The sequence below is a fragment of the Ischnura elegans genome, chromosome 8 (genome assembly GCF_921293095.1).
Source record: "Ischnura elegans chromosome 8, ioIscEleg1.1, whole genome shotgun sequence".
Lineage (NCBI taxonomy): Eukaryota > Metazoa > Arthropoda > Insecta > Odonata > Coenagrionidae > Ischnura > Ischnura elegans.
Window position 1 is genome coordinate 32879284 of NC_060253.1, and position 18711 is coordinate 32897994.

The 18711-nt window shown below is 43.4% G+C and overlaps 1 protein-coding gene across 2 annotated transcripts in view; it reads right to left on the reverse strand.

Annotated features, from left to right (window-relative positions):
* Positions 1 to 290: 290 nt before the first annotated feature.
* Positions 291 to 18711, reverse strand: part of LOC124163572 — a 172798-nt gene continuing 154377 nt past the window's right edge. The window contains exons 2-3 of one of the 2 annotated variants that reach the window (XM_046540561.1): positions 6718 to 6813; positions 291 to 5882 (exon numbers count right to left, since the gene is read on the reverse strand). In XM_046540561.1, the coding sequence (XP_046396517.1) occupies positions 4425 to 5882; positions 6718 to 6813 (1554 nt within the window). In that variant the 3' untranslated portion in view covers positions 291 to 4424. Of the gene's footprint in view, positions 5883 to 6702; positions 6814 to 18711 lie in introns of both variants that reach the window. The other variant, XM_046540560.1, reaches the window with a different exon arrangement.

Here is an 18711-nt window from a genome sequence, read left to right on the forward strand (position 1 = left end):
TCATAAAAATATAGTATTTAAGCAATGACGATATGGTGCCATTTAAGGCGCCAACTTTGTCGATATGGCGTCTTTATTTTAATACAGAGTTATTTGTAAATTTACTCAAAGCAGAGAACTATTAGAAGCCACAAGAAATCTTTGTATGATAACAATATTAATGAAATTACTGAGAAAATGCCACTATAATATATAGATAATACATAGATATATAATTCGATTGAATTATTAATGGTCACCAAGGAAGATATACGCAAATGGAATTTGGGAAAATAAATTAAATATTTCAATACCGCTATGAAAATACAATGTGTTTATTATCACTGTTACACCTTGGTAAAATATTCACAGTACATGCATGGAATCGCTGCTCAACATAACAATATAAGCCTAGGAATCGCGCGGAACATGACCGCGCTAAGACTCAATGGTTTCCTTTTCAGGACTATGTACAGAACAAGTTTACAACACAGAAAAAAGAGTCACCTTCGATTAAATTTATAGCTTTATAAAGTTGAACATCCATCACGGTACCACTGAATATCCTTTGAAAACCGTTCGCGGTCTAAAGTGACAGAGAACCAACTCGGGACAGCCTCAGACGGAATTGTATTTCATGACGTCACAGAGACATCTAGAGCATATTGTGTGTTCAACAGTAGCGTTCAAATTGAATGTGAAAATCTTTTCTCATTACATTTTTCTTCTTTTCATCTGGAGGGATTGTTTTTGGAGTTCGGAGACTGTTAAGCCACTTAACACTTTGAATAAGTTGTTTCAAATTCACTGCCTTACATCGAAAACAATTTCGATTGATTTGTAAACCAGTTAGATTCGTAAAAAAATTATTCCTTCCATTGAATATGGATATAAGTTTGGTGTTCCTGACGACCGCTACCCGAAAAATTCACTTTTTGTTTTAAAACCCTAAAGGTACACCACTAGCGACATTCAGTTTCATTCAAGAAGCTGGTGAATTATCGTCCATGAAGACGTTTGAGGTCCGTTACAATATTACCGGGCGTTAATTACAAAAATACTAATTTTGAGGGCAAACGTATTGCGTAATAAAAGAGACACATAGGTACCGAGATCATGAAACCAGCGATATCCTATATTCTATTCAATAGCGATGTTGTCGACGACGCCAAACATTATTACTCTATGAGAAAATTGATGTAAATATTTTTGACACCGAAATACGGCTAAACTTCGTGTAATGGTGCAATAAACCTTGAAGAGTATACTTTAAATTTCTCGAAAACTTGAATATCTCTTAGGTAAGCTTCATAGCCTTTCTCAATTGAATCAGAGTGAAACTCTGGAATGTGATATCAATTACTATAACGAGGTCGTGATTGAGCTCAGACTTGAGACCTGGTTACTCGACACATTAACACGTACCAGTTCAAGGGCGTACCTAGGATCAAAGCAAGGACAAGTCGTGGTCGTGCAAGTTGTAACATTTTCGCACAGAAAAGGCTAGTGGAACGAAAATTTTAAGAAAATTATGACAACGATTTGTAAGTTTTTAAAATAATTATTATTATTTGCTTGGATCAAGAATGATTTTATTTTAGTTCCCTGTCTTATTCTTATATCATGTTTCTTCAAAAGAGAATTTGCTCAAAAATTTCGCTTTGAACTAAATTTGTTTTCGCTTCTAGGGGGGCAGCTGCCCCCTCCTGCCTTCCGCAGGGTACGCCCATGAACCAGTTGATGATTGAATGCAAGTGCGATTTTGGATGACCGGAATGGAACATGTAAGAAACCAAATTAGATTAGACACTGTATTATGTCTTTGCATCGTATAAGTGTATAGCATAGGCGATGCGTTTTTGCGTTCATTCGTTTGCAGATAAACTCGTACGCTTTAATGTATGGAGTAACTAGGGCATTAGTATTGGGTAACGCATTAAATTGTAAATGTAAAGAGAGGAGGCTGAAATAAATTACCATCTAAGGACATGCGGGGTGCTAAGAAAAAAGAGAATAATGTAGAATTAAATATGGTTCATAAAGAGGAAAATTAACTAAGTTACGAACAACTCAGACTTATGGGCAAAGTAATGTAGGTGGTTAGAAGGCCCGTGGAATAGTTACTTTTATAAAGCAATCCCAAAACGCAAACGAAGAACTTTTCGCCAATAAATGTAAGCGGTTCAGTACCAGTTTACGGACATTAGGGATATGAACACCAAAGCTACCCATATGGGTACACATTATTTGTATCGTTATAAGAAATATTTTCAGCTGCTCAAAAGAGTTAGATCATAACCAAGAAAAACTGAATTTTACCCTCTTTTTAATTGATGCCAGCTAATGAGATCGGTATGCGAATATTTCTCACCTTTAGTAAAAATTAATTTTGAGGAGAGGCGATGCAAAAAATATTACTGAGCTGAAGAAATTTTAAATAAGAATAATGTTTTTTTAAATATAATTAATTATCAACGGCCAGCCGAGTAATTGGAATCCATTCTAAAATTTTCTCTTGAATTTTCACAAGCAATTTAGATAAAACCGAAGTTTTTCCGTTCACTAATTATACTCCCCGTTACTCACTCTTATCTACCGAAGAAATTTTCGCTTTTTGGCAACTCTCCAGAGTAATGGGGGTAAAATAACCCACGACAAACGATTACTCAAAGGAGGTATCACATGAGACTCCTTACACTAAATTTTCTCCAGTTTTGACGCACAACATTGTGGTTACTTGATGAGTTTACGAATAACTTTAAACCTTTAAAACGATTTAGCACTACCCTTACGACTTTTCCTAAGTAGAGACAACATTGATGTTCATAAAAATCAGTGGTGTTTTTAGATTCAAACCTTACTAAGTGACTGTGGCGTCGATGAAACCGCGAATACATATAAAATACATTTATACACATTGAAACAGTGAATGTTTGAAATGGCTCTTTCGTGTGGCAACACATTAGCTTGTTAATAGTCATCAACCAAAGGCAACATGACTTGAAGCAAATGAGACTTCTGTCAGAGAAATGAACAGCAAATCCGAATTTTATTAGTGTATTCACATTTCCGATGAGGTTGGAAAAAAATATTTTACAGCTTTTTTTCACTCCAGTCACCAACTTCGGCGAATTGTTCCATTGGGCATTGGGGAAAAGAAGTTTAATACCATTGCATTCAGAAATGGAGGGTCTAAAATGATAAAATACACATATATTTTTATTTGGCTTTCTGCTTCGACATTTTTTGATAAATATAAACGACAATCCATTTATATTATCCCACCTATCCATCGTATAAATGATTATTCTCGGATGTTGTACCCCTGAAAGTCACCACTAACTATAACAATAGGTGAGCTTGGGGCAACATTTTGACTAGAATTCAATATACATACAGTCTTTCTCGGAAATGCCATCCATCATGTATTTTTGTTCTTTTTTTATTTTTACTTTCGCGAAATATTTTAAAAAATTCACTTAGGATAAATGTTCATTACACATTCAACAAACAATATTTAGTAATGGTATCCCAAAAATGCCGTAAAACATTTTTTGAGGTTCAGAAATGTGAATGCATACTATTTTTCTCATTTTATATGTACATAATAACATTTAAACCATTAAAAATAGCTTTGTATTGCATTGTTGGGCTCATCTAGATTGCCACGGCACATCCTGGCATTTGTTTCAATAGCCTTTGTCTACATCGGAGATTCAAACACATACGCTCATACAGATTCAAACAACATCAGACAATCACAGATTCCGAGGCGACCCATTCACTATATCTTATTTTCACTTCCCAGTTGCACTTCCAGCTGAATCTCCGTGAGAATATAGTCAGTGAAATCACGAATGCGAAAAATCCCCGCCAAGTTTTGCGGAAAGATCATTTGTTACTGAAAAAATGACACGGATCAAATCACAACTGCATAATTTGTGTATCACCATGGTTTTTTACTGCTCTTTTGTACGGTAAATTAGCATAAAAAACAATTAACTCAACAAAGTCCTGTAAACAGTTTGCAGAAGGATGTGAATTAGTTGAGCACCAACTCTTTGGAATACCCGAAAAATAAATGTAGACGTCTTTTTTTCGGGTAGCCACTCTACCCAGTGAACGATACCGAATATCATAGGTTTATGGGACAATTTTCTGCTTCATCACTCTCACTGGAAGAATTCCGGCGTATTACCCGTCCGAGGGAGTCATACGTCTCTTTGAACTAACCGTAGCAAGAAATGGCACGACAGCACTGTTCGACACTAACATTGATTTCATCCTCCATATAGGAAGGACATGAGGAAAAAACGTTCATGGTGTTGGATGCGGTCCCGGGGCGAAGTTGGGAAACTTTTTAAATGGGGCAATGAGATTCACGCGTGGTCCTGACGACGGACCGAAATGTCCCACAAAGTCTCCTCCACCGCGGGTTGACGCCTTCACCAAGGCCTCCACACGCAGCCGTCCTTGTCCATCGTTGGATCTCCACCACCTTCCTCGACATCCTCATCATCCTCGACCCTCTCTGCAGAGACCCCTTGGTGCACCAGTTCATCCCTACATGCCTCCGAAGCGGATGGGTAATCCTGGCAGACCTTACCGGACACACCCGCCTCGTCAGCGGGACCAACTATCACCTCCTCGTCCTCCTCCATTCTGACCCCATCATCGTCAACATCTTCCAACCTCTCTTCCTTCACTTTCTTCCTCGAGCAGTCCAGAGGCTCCTCGTCAAAGGCCTGCTCTGCCGTTGGGGGTCTGGTCACAACCACGCCTCCACCACCCCCAACTGTCTCCACCCCCTCTTCCTCCTCATCCATCGCCTCCTCTTTCACCCTGACCCCGGCTTCCGCCCAGGACCCATCTGGGCTCACCGCCGCCGAGGAACAGGGTGTGGGCAGAGCCCCTGCTCCGACCAGAGGCGGAGGGGACGCCGAAGACGAGCCTTCTCCGGAACCGCCCCGACCACCAGCCGCGGCCGCGGCTAGGTGCACGTAGTGACTGGGCAACAGGAACACCACTTGCCCGTCCGGGAGCCTCGACGGGATCAGCTGCAGGACGGACATTAAGGAGGAAGCGGCGGCAGCGGCTGCGGCGGCCGCCGGCGGGAGTAGCGGGCCCTGGGCACCTCCCGGAATCGGGCTGGGGCTCGCGGAGTATGGCGAAGGGGCCGGGGAAAGCGAGGAGGAGGTCGAAGAAGGCGTGCAGGCCGGGGGTGAAGTGCCGGAGAAGTTGGGAGGAGGCGGCGGCCTGGCCCCGCTCATCATCAGGGCCATCATCATCTCAGCCGTGGCCTTGTTGTTGTTCTCATCACCCGGGAAACCCGGGCCTATCCTCCGGTTGATGTCCCGTGCCGGAACGGGCCTGACCGTCGCCGCGTTCGGGCCTTGCTGCTTCTGGGGAGGCGGTGCGGGCATCCCGCGGGCAGAGTCGAGGTCCGCGACGCATGCGTTGAGGTGTCCCAGGAGTCGGTGCTTGAGGGAGGATAGCTGGTAGTAGGCATCCTGACCGTTCCTCAGCTCCACCTCGTTGGACGAAGGGTCTTCTTCGACCTCCTCGTCTTCGGGAGAGCTTCCTTCTCCGGCTTTCGCGCCCCTCCTGGCAGGGCAGCGCCTGGGTCTCGGTCGGGGTCGCGCCGGTCGCTGAACGCAGAAGGAGTCGAGGAAGCGGGCCACCTCACGGGCGCACTCGGAGAAGCCGGCTCGGTAGCGTGCCAGGAGCTGGGCGGCCGCGACCGGTGATTCGTGCTGTTCAGGGGCCGGGGCTCCGGTCGGAGGAGAGGATGGCGGGGCATCAGAGGATACTGGGGCGATGGGCCCCAAGGATCGCTGCCTCTGCAGGTGACGAACGGTCAGCTCTAAGATGTCCGCCTTTTCCAACTTCGAGTGCTTGGTGTTCTGTAAGCAATCAGAAAAATTCATTCAGAAAAAAATTCTCAAATTAGCCCCTAGAATTAAGATACCAGGAGGCTACGGATAAGAGACATTACGGTTACAAATGAATACTATCTTTTTCTGATTCAATTTTCATTTTACATCATATATTAGTCAAAAAGAAGAAATATGCCAGTGTTAAAAAAATACCATTGAGAACAAGATAATATACTAAAAGATTCTTAATCATAATATGTTTTGCATTAAAATCATTATTTTACAGTTGATATAATGATACAACAGATGTAATGATTCGTTTATAGTAACATATTTGAACTATACAGTACAGTGTACACCGAATGTACCAGCTCAGGCAGCTAAAAAGAAAACTTTAAATTGATTGAATATCTAAAAACTCTTTGAAATTAAAATATAAGGTTATTATAAGCTAAGCTTCCATTATTACCCATAATAGTATGTTATATTAATGATTAGTCCTAAACAGAATTCTGTACTGTAGTAAAATTATTCTTATAACTCCCAAGCGTTGTGTTGTGAAACATTCGTGATAACTTGAGAAAATATTTCTTCCCCATACCATGGGTACACAACCAGGATGTAACTTTACTAATGATATTTATTAAGGCAAAGCGATGTACGTTTGATTATTAAAGAGACTACTGGATGCTCAATTAAAACATAAGTTTGAAAAAATCAAACAATTTAGAATAACTTACATGGAGATTAACGTCATCGAGAGACTGGCACATTTAAAATGACTCTCTTATCCCGAACAGATTTTAAATAACCCTTTTACATACTAGAGAGTAAAAAGTTGACTCACTTTGCTCTCACTCACCTCAAGACGAGCTGAGTCTAAGATAAGTGTCTTGAGAACTGCCAGCGACTGGTTTATTCTCGCCCTCCTTCTTTTCTCCATGAGTGGCTTGTTTGCCTGCAAAGGAGAAAAGCATACGTTGATTAGTACTATCATGTACACCAGGAAAAATTAAGGTTATGTATACAGGAGGCTTTAAGCATCCTAGGATATTACATTACGATAACAAGTGATTTCACGCTTCAAACGCATACAATATTAATTATCAAGGAAATAAAGAAACGACTTTCAATTGAAATCCAATTTCCATAACTCATATGCTAATTTCAAGAGCTATCGATAGCTACGCTAATTAATATTGAATCTCCATGTTTTGAGACAATGATTAAGATTGGAGCCAAATTAATTACGGTTGAATTCATTGGGTTATTATCAATACAATTTGAAGCTGAAGATCGGGCGAATTGGATATGTTACCAATTTCCATATCATTGAAAAGACATGAAAAACTGTAAGTAAAATATCATTTACTAATACCCATAAACGTCTCAACTACACCCTGTGAACACATGCTTGAATAAATGCAGTCTTCATAGTACATAGAAATTAACTGAAAAATTGAGTATTATATTAAAGTTTATTCCTCTATTATGTTGAGAAATTGTGAAACAAGATCGGTAAAGAAAATTAGCCAAAAATGAAATTTGCGACCAAGAGCTCTCTCAGCAACTGTTCCTAATAAAAGCAGTAAAAAGGGGCTACTTCATGAAGATACAATGATTGGTCTTTAGATGGCATTATGGAGCCGAGTTATCACCGTCAATAGTTATGAAATTTTGCCGAGATAATTTAAGGTGGTTTATATACTTTTCCTTGAGTTTCTAGGAATTATTCAGTATTGAAAATGTGTTAAGAGTTAGGTTAGATTTCGAGATTTCTCGTTTCTTGGTTTTTAAAACACTTGGTATCTTTGAGTGGAGCCATAACTATAACTATTTTGTTCGTATGAAACACATGAGCACATGGAAGGGCGCTGAAATCACAGATAGGTTTGTTCCGAGAGAGAGGCATGTGGTAAAAAAATTTTCCTATCAAACGATGTCAGATAGTGGAATCAAGTCTCTCTACTCCGCTTCAAACGTGCCGAAATCCATTTCAAAAGTTTAATACCACTTATCAGTGATATAGGAGGACCTACTTCTATGAACTTATCTGAACATAATCTTTCCGAATTTTCCAACACCGTCAGTGTACTCCCCACTGCAGGTACTCATCACATGAAAGTCTTTATTTACACACTCATGAAGCAGTCATACCAGTCCGTATGATATGTTATTTGAAGGAGGTGACCGACCGATGAGATCATTCGCTGCATGAGGGAAGGGTATCGAGAAGCCAGGATAGACATACGGCTCCTCTAACTCCTACAACGACGGACACAAAGACTTAACGTCTCATCTAACGCACAAAGCGTACTTGAGATATTCTCCAAACGGCACTCAAGTAGGATTCAGGCTTCTATCATGAAATATAAACTACAAATGTTGATTTCCACTAGTAATTTATATTCTATCGTGGATATACTACTTACCGCATTTTTTCCAAGTCAAGCCTGAAACGATTGCGTAGGGTTCGGGCATTTATGAAAAATCTCCTCCTTCGCCGGGATTTAAACCTGGCTCCACAAGGTGTGAGGCCAACCCTCTAGCCACCACCCCAACCCGATCCTCCAACCTACAATTCGAGTGAGAATAATTATTTAAAAGCCTGGAGGAGCTAGCAGAAGCTCTTGGAGAGAAGAGGGGTTTGAGTGAAGGAGAGCCCTACTCCTGCACGGTATCCCACGACCCCAGTCCATCACACGCGCCCCCAATTGACGCGCGAAGACTGAATGTCACCCTCTCCCCTTTGCCCGCAGAACCCCCACCCCTCCCTCAAGGCTCACACCTTAATTGAATGCGGTCCGACCGACCCAGCCGGGCGGACGAGTAGTGCGGACGGACGACGCGAGATGGAGGTGGCGTCAGCGGAACGAGCCCCGCCATCTCTCCGCGTCCCTCCGAACTACACCTCGCCGCGCGCCTCTGAAATGACTGCCGCTGTGGTGTGTCGGTGTCTGTGAGTGTGAGTGTGGGGTGGATGGGGGAAGTAGTAGGGTGGCGACATCAAATGCCTCTCCGCTGCCGAAGGTCGACCTGGGTGGCGCGCGAGCGGTGGTGCGGCTATGATGAAGGGAGGCGGTGGGAGTGGGTCGGCAGAGGGATAAAAAGAGAAAATGATAATAAAAAAAGGATATGGAGAGGGAAAAAAGGAAAAGCCGGCGTTTTTCAGGAATGTGACTCAGCCGGGTGGAATGGATCGCTGAGCTCCAACTTTGCTCATCTCCCCTTTTCTCTCTCTCTCTCTTCCCTCCTCCCTCTTTCCCTTTCTCTTCCTTCCTTCCTCGCCTCTTCTTCCTTTTCGGTCTGAGTGAGAGCGTCAATCTGATGAAACGCCCAGCCCAAAGCAACACATCTCATAAAAAATAAAGGCATCGATGTTTTTTGGTGACGAATCGCATTGAAAATGTGCAGAACTGAATACATAACGCATTGTTAATTGCCGAAATAAACGAGCCACACTTTCATTTGGACTGCCAATTGGTTTTTTCTCCATTGAAAATAATAAAGACGATATCAGCGTTGCAGAGCTGTAATAATTCTTTTCCTACAACAAAAATATCACAAAGAAGGAGTTAAAAATAATTATTTTTCGTGGAATTACTATGTTTTAATTAATTTTCCTCAGGAGACATTTATTATATAAAGAATTTATCATGAATTCCTAGTGTTATAAAAATTGAATGCGTAGTTGCCATTCACGTCGCGTTCATGTAATCCGATTTTCACGACTATTAGTTTCTTCTCATGCTCCGCATGCGCCCATTCATCAGTAGAATCATTCACAAACGGTCTATATTTAAGCAGTGCAGGAACAACATCTTGTCCGGTAAAACCCATCCCGAAGTTCGCTCTAAGAAATCGGCTTTGTGGTGTACCTGGCTAACACACCTGACCGGGAGATTCGGGTTCGAATCCCGGCTAAGTCAAATATTTCTTCATGGCGAACTTCATCCATTGGTGTATTTTTATTTAAGCCAGAAATACACCAACGACAGGGTAAATTTACTGTTTAAGGGATATTCTAATGGAAGCTAGCCATCTCTCTTGGTGCTCACATATTGCACGTCTACTTCATCCGAAAGTTTTCCCCTTTTAATATAAAAAAATACCCTCCTTCGATCAAATACATGAAATATCCAAACCAATCGGAGATCAAAAAATACAACCTCTACTCCAGCATCTTCCAGTTTTCCTTATAACCCTTAGGTGAACCAGCCTTCAGCATGCCTTCTCCTATCAATTCACGGCCGCGTGATGAAGACATGCGATAGGGCGAAGGATGCCTGGAAATGGGGGAGATGAATAATGGAAATAAATAATGAATACAGAAAAGGACGAGCGCTCTAGAGGTTACGCCACGCCGACTCGTGATCAGTCTCGCGAAAGGCGTCGAGAGTCACGCAGCGGTCCGTCACGAGGGGAAAGACACGCCGCGGCGCGCCGATGGGATTCGCAGCGCCCTCACTTCACGAGAGTGCATACGCGATATACAGGGTGTTTCAGGAGGAATCTGCAATACTTCTAGATGTCGTAGGGGAGACAATTTTAAGCATTTTCTGGCCACAAACATTGGGTCGAAACTCCTTTGTTACTGAGCTATGGCAACGCAAAAAGTTTTTGGAAGCACTTTGCAGTTACTATGGAATCGGTTTTTCTTGGGTATCCAGCCTTTTTGGCATTTTATTTAATACTATGTATTTTTGAGGAAATTAAATAATTAAAATTGGACAAAAAAGTGCGATTATTATTGTCTGAACAATTAATCTTTGAACTTAATTAAACGAGAGCTGTGAGCGAGTAATAACAATACAATTGCGCAATCTCTCTCCTGTTGAGATTAATTGTTTCAGACAATTATATTCACACATTCGTCCAAACTTAATAATTTAATGTCCTTAGAAATCCAGAGTAGTAAATACAATGTCGAAGAGGCTGGATACCCAATAAAAAACAGTTTTTATGGAAATTGCAACGTGCATCCAAAAAATGTTTGCGTAGCTCAGCAACGAAGGAGTTGCGACCCCATGCTTGTAGGACAAAATATGCTTACAATTGTCTCCCCTACCAACTCCTGAAGTATTGCAGGTCCCTCCTGAAACACCCTGTATATATGGAGAGAGGCACGTCGGCGTTGTAAGCCGCTCCTCATCCCCTCCCCGCACCCATTCAGTCACGGCACTCGCCGCGCTGGAGATGAAAAGGGACACATCTGTGCCAAACACACACCACTCCGCGCAACGCTTCCAATCCTCGCCAATTCCGCCTCCTCGCCGCGCGCGGAGCCCTGCCTTCTCCATATATCTCTCTCCGCCGCCCGCGTGCAACGCCCCTGGCGGGAAGGGGCGGAACCATTCCGCGTTCCCCTTAAGGGGGCCGCCGCTCTTTTAAGCGCGCTCGACCCAACTCAATTGCCCGCACACGAGAGAGACCATCCCCTCCCCTATCCGCCCACCCCCTCTCTCGAAAACCCCCTCCCGATTCCCCACCCCACCGCCTCGTTGTCTGGCGCTGTGCAGTCGCGCGGACATCCCGCGGGATCTGGAGCGGCTGGGGCCTAATTTCCGATTGCTCAGCTACCTCCCCTCTTCCACCCACTCCCTGCCATACATCTATCTATCCCTTCCCTTTTTGCCTGCTCGTCCCACGCCGATTACCTCGCATCTCTTTTTCTCTTCATTCATCTCCTTTTTTTCCCATCCTCCCTTCGTTCGCTTTGCAATGCCGCCCGGATTTTTTTTTTACCCTCTCCCTTTCGCGGGTACGTAAATTTACGGCGGGCGTCGTGCATTTCGGGAAGGCGATGAACTTGCACCGAGATGAATCGCGTTTTCATCGGGGGAGCGATTTCGTTGGGCGATGCGAATGAGTTAATGAAGCAGAAACGCTGAGGATCATTTATTCGTCTCCATGACTGCATACTCGAAACTACTTGATACAATGAGACCGTACTATTGGAGGGTGCCTCATCTTTCTCAAAGATTGCTTGAGTAATGTCCTGGGAACACTAGTAACGAGTCTTACCATATATCTGTGTAAGATCAACTGAGCCTATGTGTGCCGATTGTATTATGCTCCTCCAATTCTATTCCTAAAGTTTTGTACACTACCGTGCATTTTTAATGTGAACCAAGGCAATGTAAAATTAGGACGAAACCATCGGAGATACGGACGAAAAAGTCATCAAAATCCCCTAAATATATGTATAGGTAGTACCTGCCAATAAAATAATATTATTAAGTAAGTCAGAAAAACTCATAAAAATAAAGCATATTTCTTTCATATCCACACCGAGGAAGGGAGCTTGGGGAACCATAAAGCAAATGATCGAAATATTTCGGGTTCTCAACCCCGTTGAAGCCAACCGACACTGTCACCAACATAAATACGTGTGATTCACACACCTCTGGCTTTATCTGAGGCGACCTCTACCCTTACCAATCTAAACTAAACCTATGGTTGAATCAACGAGTGAGTGAGTAGTCCCCGCAGAATAAGGATACGCGAGCATGCGTCGCCATTCAAACCTACACCTAAAATGGAATGGGATAGTCAGTGTTTTGGACATTCGAAGGGAGGAGAAATATTGCTTGGATGCTGGGTGGAAGGAGGATGTTGAGAGGAAAAATTATTAGGGGTCGAACTGGAACAAGGATGGGAAACGGAGGCGTGGGAGGGGGGGCAGGCGTAATTACCGATGCGTTTCCACTCTCATTCCTTTCACTGCGGTTTCCACCACCCTCCCCCTCAACCCCTCTTCCCACATCATCCCTCACCATTTGTGGGGATCATCCCTAGCACTTGAGCCGCTTTTACGTAGCACACACAATTATTGGCCGAGGATAAGCAAAATTTCCAGCACCATAGTTCAAAAGCTCATGGCACCTAAGGAATCCAGCCAAAGAAATATGTCGTGCAGATATATATTTCATGTATGAACATTTCGAACGGTCGATCGAGTTGACGGATCAAAAATATCAACGCAATTTTCATATTAAAACTATCGCTAACATCGTTGAACGCCGTAGGAAGGCGTGGGACTTCCGACTGTAGAAAAATCGTAACTTGGGCCAATGACTAAAAATTGGCAAAGCGTCACAGCTAAATATTTTCATATAACCTACAGTAAGTTTCACGAAGATAAGCCAGTTCATCTTTAAACCATTTCTCCGATATTTCGAGACCAAATATTACGCATTTACGGCCTCTCACACACCTCTAGTTAGCGTTACAACAACTAGCTTAGCAGATATGTGTCATTAGATGGTTCGAAGTGTACGGAGCTCACTCTTGACTACGCCATGGACGAGCGAATTCCGGTTAGGTAGACCAGTCTTTTTTATGCCATTTGCAATTCGTGTGCTCTGGTTATCATAAAGGCTCGCCGCCAAATTTTATGCCAGGAAGTTCGAAAAGATTTCTCCCAGATATCAACCTGGAATCTTACCATCAGCAGCTCAGCACCAACCGAACTCCAAGTAGGGATAAAAACCATCGTAAATGCGGCCCTGGATGTCTGCAATGTGCATGGGAGGAACGAAAAAATTAAAAGGAAAAAAAATCATGTAACGTTAGTTACGTTCCTTAATACTCATCTCCAATTTCATTAACCCATAATCGATATGAACTTTGAAAGAACTCGGAAAGCGTTGTGATCAGCACAGTGGCCCGGAAAGGCAAACGTCCTTGGTTCGATTACCGAGGAGAGAAAATTTTTATCATGCCAATTAATGAAATTTACGGCGGTTCACGCGGCAGGCGTGAAATAAACTAAAAATCATACCAAATTCAGTCTTCTGTTCGACATGCAATAAGAATGAAATGCCCTGAAACCACTTTTCTATTGAAATATTTTGCGTTCGAGTCCAGCAGCCTGTTAGTATCTTTCAGGTCCGATCTTAAGGTACCATAAATCCTATGTGGCCCTAGCACTCTACTGTGGTAAGCCATTAAAAACCACAAATCATGTCCAGTTACGTCTTATTTACGACACGAAATGAAAATGAAGCCATGGGACCCTTATTATATTAACCTCCTTAATTCTGGGACATATCTACCGTTATTTTTGTTCTGAATTTCATGTTTTATGGTTAATTAGATATTAACAAACAACATTAGTGAATTCCATGAATCATGCCTCTTTATGATGCCGTCATCGTTCAGGATGCTCTGAATTAGTTGCAATAACGATATTTCCCTTAGCCAAGCAAGAAAAAATTCAAACGTCGATGTATTGCATAAAATACACCAGGTCCGAGGAGTTTAAGGCATATCCCGTTACCCTGAATTACAGAACACTTGTAGGGCCTTCCTGATCCAACCTAGGGGTACTACATATCCTAAATGCGTCCCTAATCCCGAGGCCGATCACCGCAATCAGCCACTTTCGTTACTCTTTTTTTTCTCGTTCGCGTTCGATCGCTTCCTTCATCGTCCCCACCAGATATCTCTCTCTCTCTCTCCGACACAACACCTCCCCCACCCTCTCGTGGCTTTAATCACCGACCCCCGGCGCGGCGTGCTGAATTGGCGGTGTGACTTTACTCCCCGGCTCGATTAATGTTCGCCGATAACTCGTTTGGGGGGAGGGGGGGAAAGAGGTGGGGTGAGGGGGATAACCCGTTATCTGCCGTGAGCGAGGAAATTGAACGTTGGGCGTTCGCGAGGATTTCCAAGCGTGTGCGATAAAAATTCTTTCAATCCGAGGGAGAAAAAAAATTCCAACCCGCGGAAAGGGAAAAATCGGTGCACGTAAAAGCGAGAAATTGGTGCACGGAAAGCGAAAAAAAATAATGTGTTCCCTAGTTTTCCGTGCCAAGTGTCAATAGCGATTGGGAGAAAAAAAATAGACTAATGACCTCTTTCTGTGCTCAGAGCTGCGTCTGAACTCTTTCAAGGAAGAAAATTTCAGCCACCGACGTAGCAGGTATTCGGTTCAAGAATGATGTTGGTGTTCACTTGTGATCACGCATGCATTGAAGCCATTGGCATGTTGTTTAAAATATTAACTTTCTTTTGGATAAAATCTGGGCCACTCCGCTCCTAATAGATACCCAAATGTTATCTAAGGTACAAAATTAGTGTTTATCAAGAACAGGCGGTAAAAAATATGAATATGTGAGGGTTGGTATATAAGATTTGAATATAAAGGATTAGAATCCTAAGTTAGTATTGAGTCAACAATAAGGAAGAAAATTTTATTAGGCAATAAAGTAATCCATGTTGGCGCTAAACAAAATGCATCAATATTCCCTACAAATGAATAAATGAGGAATCATCTTTCACAGCTCAAAAAGCCTTTCACCATTTTTATCGACAAAATTTCGTGATGAAACCTAAGTTTAGTACAAAAAAGAGCAGGTAGGCTTTATTGCTTCCGAACCTAATTGTCGTACAAATGTTATCACAGGGTAAGTTAATGTATTACACAGAAAAAGTATGGATTTCCAACAATGTGGTATTTAGAAACATTAAATGAAATACTAGTTTTCCGTAAAAGAATTCAGTGATAAATTAATAATTATGAAAAACAAAATTGAATGGTTTCTGCCTTGAAAGTATTCCGGGTGAAATATTTTTATACCAACATAAGCACATTTCCGTGCGACAAAAGCTACTCGAATTTTAGAAAGAAACCGCAAGGCAGAGACGACTTTACGCTCAACCTTTACTGTGCCTTGAGAGTAAATCAAGCCACCTGTTCGCTAGCGTGCAGACACCGCATCCACACGACAAAAATATTAGAGAAAAATTCTCAAAAATAAATATTCTCAAGTCGTGCAGGTACCTCCGACGTTTTCCTCGACGTCACGTGAGGGCGGCCGCGCCTGCGACCGGGTCGCACTCACCAAAAAATGTCCATTTCGGCCCCTTTTCCCAGCGAACCATCAATCTCCCCCGGTACATCGACTCCCACGGTATCTCAGCCATCGGGGGCGGAGGGCAGGAAGCGGGTCCGGGGGCGGAAGGTGGCGGAGAAGGGAGGCGGAGGAGAAGGGCGTGGCGGAACTCAGGCGCGGCCGAGTTCATTAAGGGGTCTCGGCGCCCGGAGGAAGTAGCTCGTGCCGCCGCTAGATGGGGACGCCGTCGTGCACCCCCCCCACCCATCCAGATCCCCTCCTCCCTTTGGAGGCCTCGAACCGTCCATTATGTGGACGCGCGCGTGTTTGTTCCTCCGCCACTCGCGTGACTCCGGACGGATCGGAGTGAGGAGTCGCCCCCGTGAAGGCGAGGTTCACCCTTCCCCTCGGGGGGCGGAATGGGGCGAAGGATTGAAGAGGAATTGGTCTGGGGGGCCGGAGGCGGAGGGTTGGAAACGACGCTTGAAAGAGGAAAGGTTTATTACGCGGCGTGGAGCGTCGTGGAAGGGAAGTGGCCCCGGGATAGTGCCCTGCGGTACTCCCTCCGATCTCCCGGCGATCATACACGTAAATACGGGGGAGGACGGGTCGTGCTCGTCGTGAAAACTTCAGCCGTTCGCACGCCACGTCACGACGGCTCGAAGAACGACTCCTTCAACCCTTCCCTCGAGCAACTTCTTTTATTATTATTTATTTATAGTTTCCATCGAAAGGTTTGGACCATCGACCTCTTGTCACGCCCAACGCCTCTCGCATATTTCCCACCCCATTCTCATCTACCCCATCTGATTCGCTTTTGTTTGTTCCTTATACCCTTTTCTCTCGCTATCGAATGCTTCGCCGTGAGATCGTGAGGCGTGCGGGTATTAGCGGCAGGTGATGACTATTGTTTATGGCGGTGGGTGCTTGTTTTGTTGCTCCTTTATTTCCGCGCGATAGGCTCGCTTCATGCATCCTCCCTTTCCTATCCTTCGTTTTATAGCCGCGGACGAAGACCAAATCGCAGAGTGGATAGCGCTTTCCTGGAAAAGGGTTTTTGTTCACGTTTCGTTCACCCACGATGCATGCTGGCTGTGACCCCGCATCCATGCGATTTTCACGGGAAATAACAAGCGAAACGGCTTCTAATGGAGAAACCTCGCTCACATCCATTCCGGTCTTGAGGATATAGGGTTAGAGTCCAACCAAAACGCACCCAATAAATATTATAAATGCAATAAAAATTTCTCACGACTCCTAACGAGAGATTTTCTAACGAATACCAAAAGAGGTGCTCAAAATTTGAGTTTTTTTATTGCTTATAAACTGAAAACCTTATGATATCAGATCAGATATAGCAACTTGGTTACTACTCTCAGATATGAAATATTTCTATTTAATGATACCTAGGAAAACGGTTTCTTTTGGTTTATAAAATTATATGGTACGATTAATGACTCAATTATCGAAGTACAATAAAATAGAGTAATGACTGAAGTGTAATTCTCCGACATGAACTGTTAACTGACTGTTCGAATTGAAATTGAGCTCAGGGTATGCGCTGTTAGTTTTTAAAAGAGTCCTTCGAGGGAAGATTCAAAGAAGTCCTAAAAATTACATAAAAGTGCCTTTAAAAATACCGTTCATCATTGAACTGAAAGAGAGAGTTTGCTGTGTACACTAACATGATAAATGAAGTCCTGAAATGAAATCTAGATTTATCTTACCCATATCGCTAGTCGACAATCCTCAGATAATTCTGTCCTTCCCTCAGTTCTTGAAAGATCTTATCTTATTTTCACACTGACCTATTCCTTCTATTTCATATCCTTCATTAACTCTTCCATACATATTTTATGCCACGCCTTCCTTTATCCTCACCCACTATTCCACGAACCATTGTTCTCATGAGGCCATCGTGCCTCAAGATATGACCGATTTTATCGACTAGAGATTGGATACTATCACGCAGTAAGTATGTTCTATCTCCCAGGGCTTTCTACGCCGAAACATCAAGGACGTAATTTGTACGTACGTACTTTCGACCATCTCCGCGAGAAGAAAGTCCAACCCATGGAACCTTATTATTGTTCCTAGAGAAGGGCGCACAAAGGTTCGTCTCCGATGATGCCTTTCCTCCAGCAACGAGCACGAAACAAGCTTTCTCGATCGCGCTGGGCTTCAATTTGTGTGCCGAGACGCGGGGGAAAGGTTTTTGAGGGCACATATTTTGTTATCGCTCGCACAATCTCGTTCCGACGGATTGCCGCGGTAAAAATCACGCCCTCCCGCGAGCAAATAGACGTCTCCTCACTCTATCTCTATATATATGTGCACGTAGCAGCCATGGGAAGTGGAGCGAACGGAACTGGAGGCGATCCGACCGAGAGCACGTTTTAAATTAAGAGCGACGGACGAGATGCGGGCAGGTTGACGCGTCGGATCGGGAGAAAATGAAGGGACTGGAGAGGACATCACGGGCGGCCTAAGGGCCCTGGCCTAACATGGAAACGCTCGCGGGGCCAATCTGATGCGAAACGGCGAAGCGTGACACAAGTGCTTTTCCGGCGACAATTTTTTTATTAAATCATCATTATCGCCGGCCTCGGTGGCGGCGGGGCAAAGCCCTTGCCTGCCACACAAGAGGCCGCGGGTTCGAGTCCCGCTTGCAGGCCCGGAATTAGGGCGGGGTAGAGGAGAGGGTGACGTGCTCAGCGCGGCAAATTTCAGAGGGCGGCCAAATTTGTAAAGTTTATTATAAAGGTGAATCAATTTTTCTAATTAAATTACTAAACAATAATTATTAATTTTTAAATTATAATATCACAAAAATGAAAAAATTCTTAACCCTTTCTAACCCAGAGCTGTTTCTGAGAGAAATCAAATTTCAAGATTTTTCATTTTGAAAACTTGAAAATTTTTCGCTCAATGATAATTATCCTGGCAGCTAAATATTTCGTCATTAAATTTTACACTACTAAATAATATTTAGTTTAGATGTCTCCGAAATAGAGCTG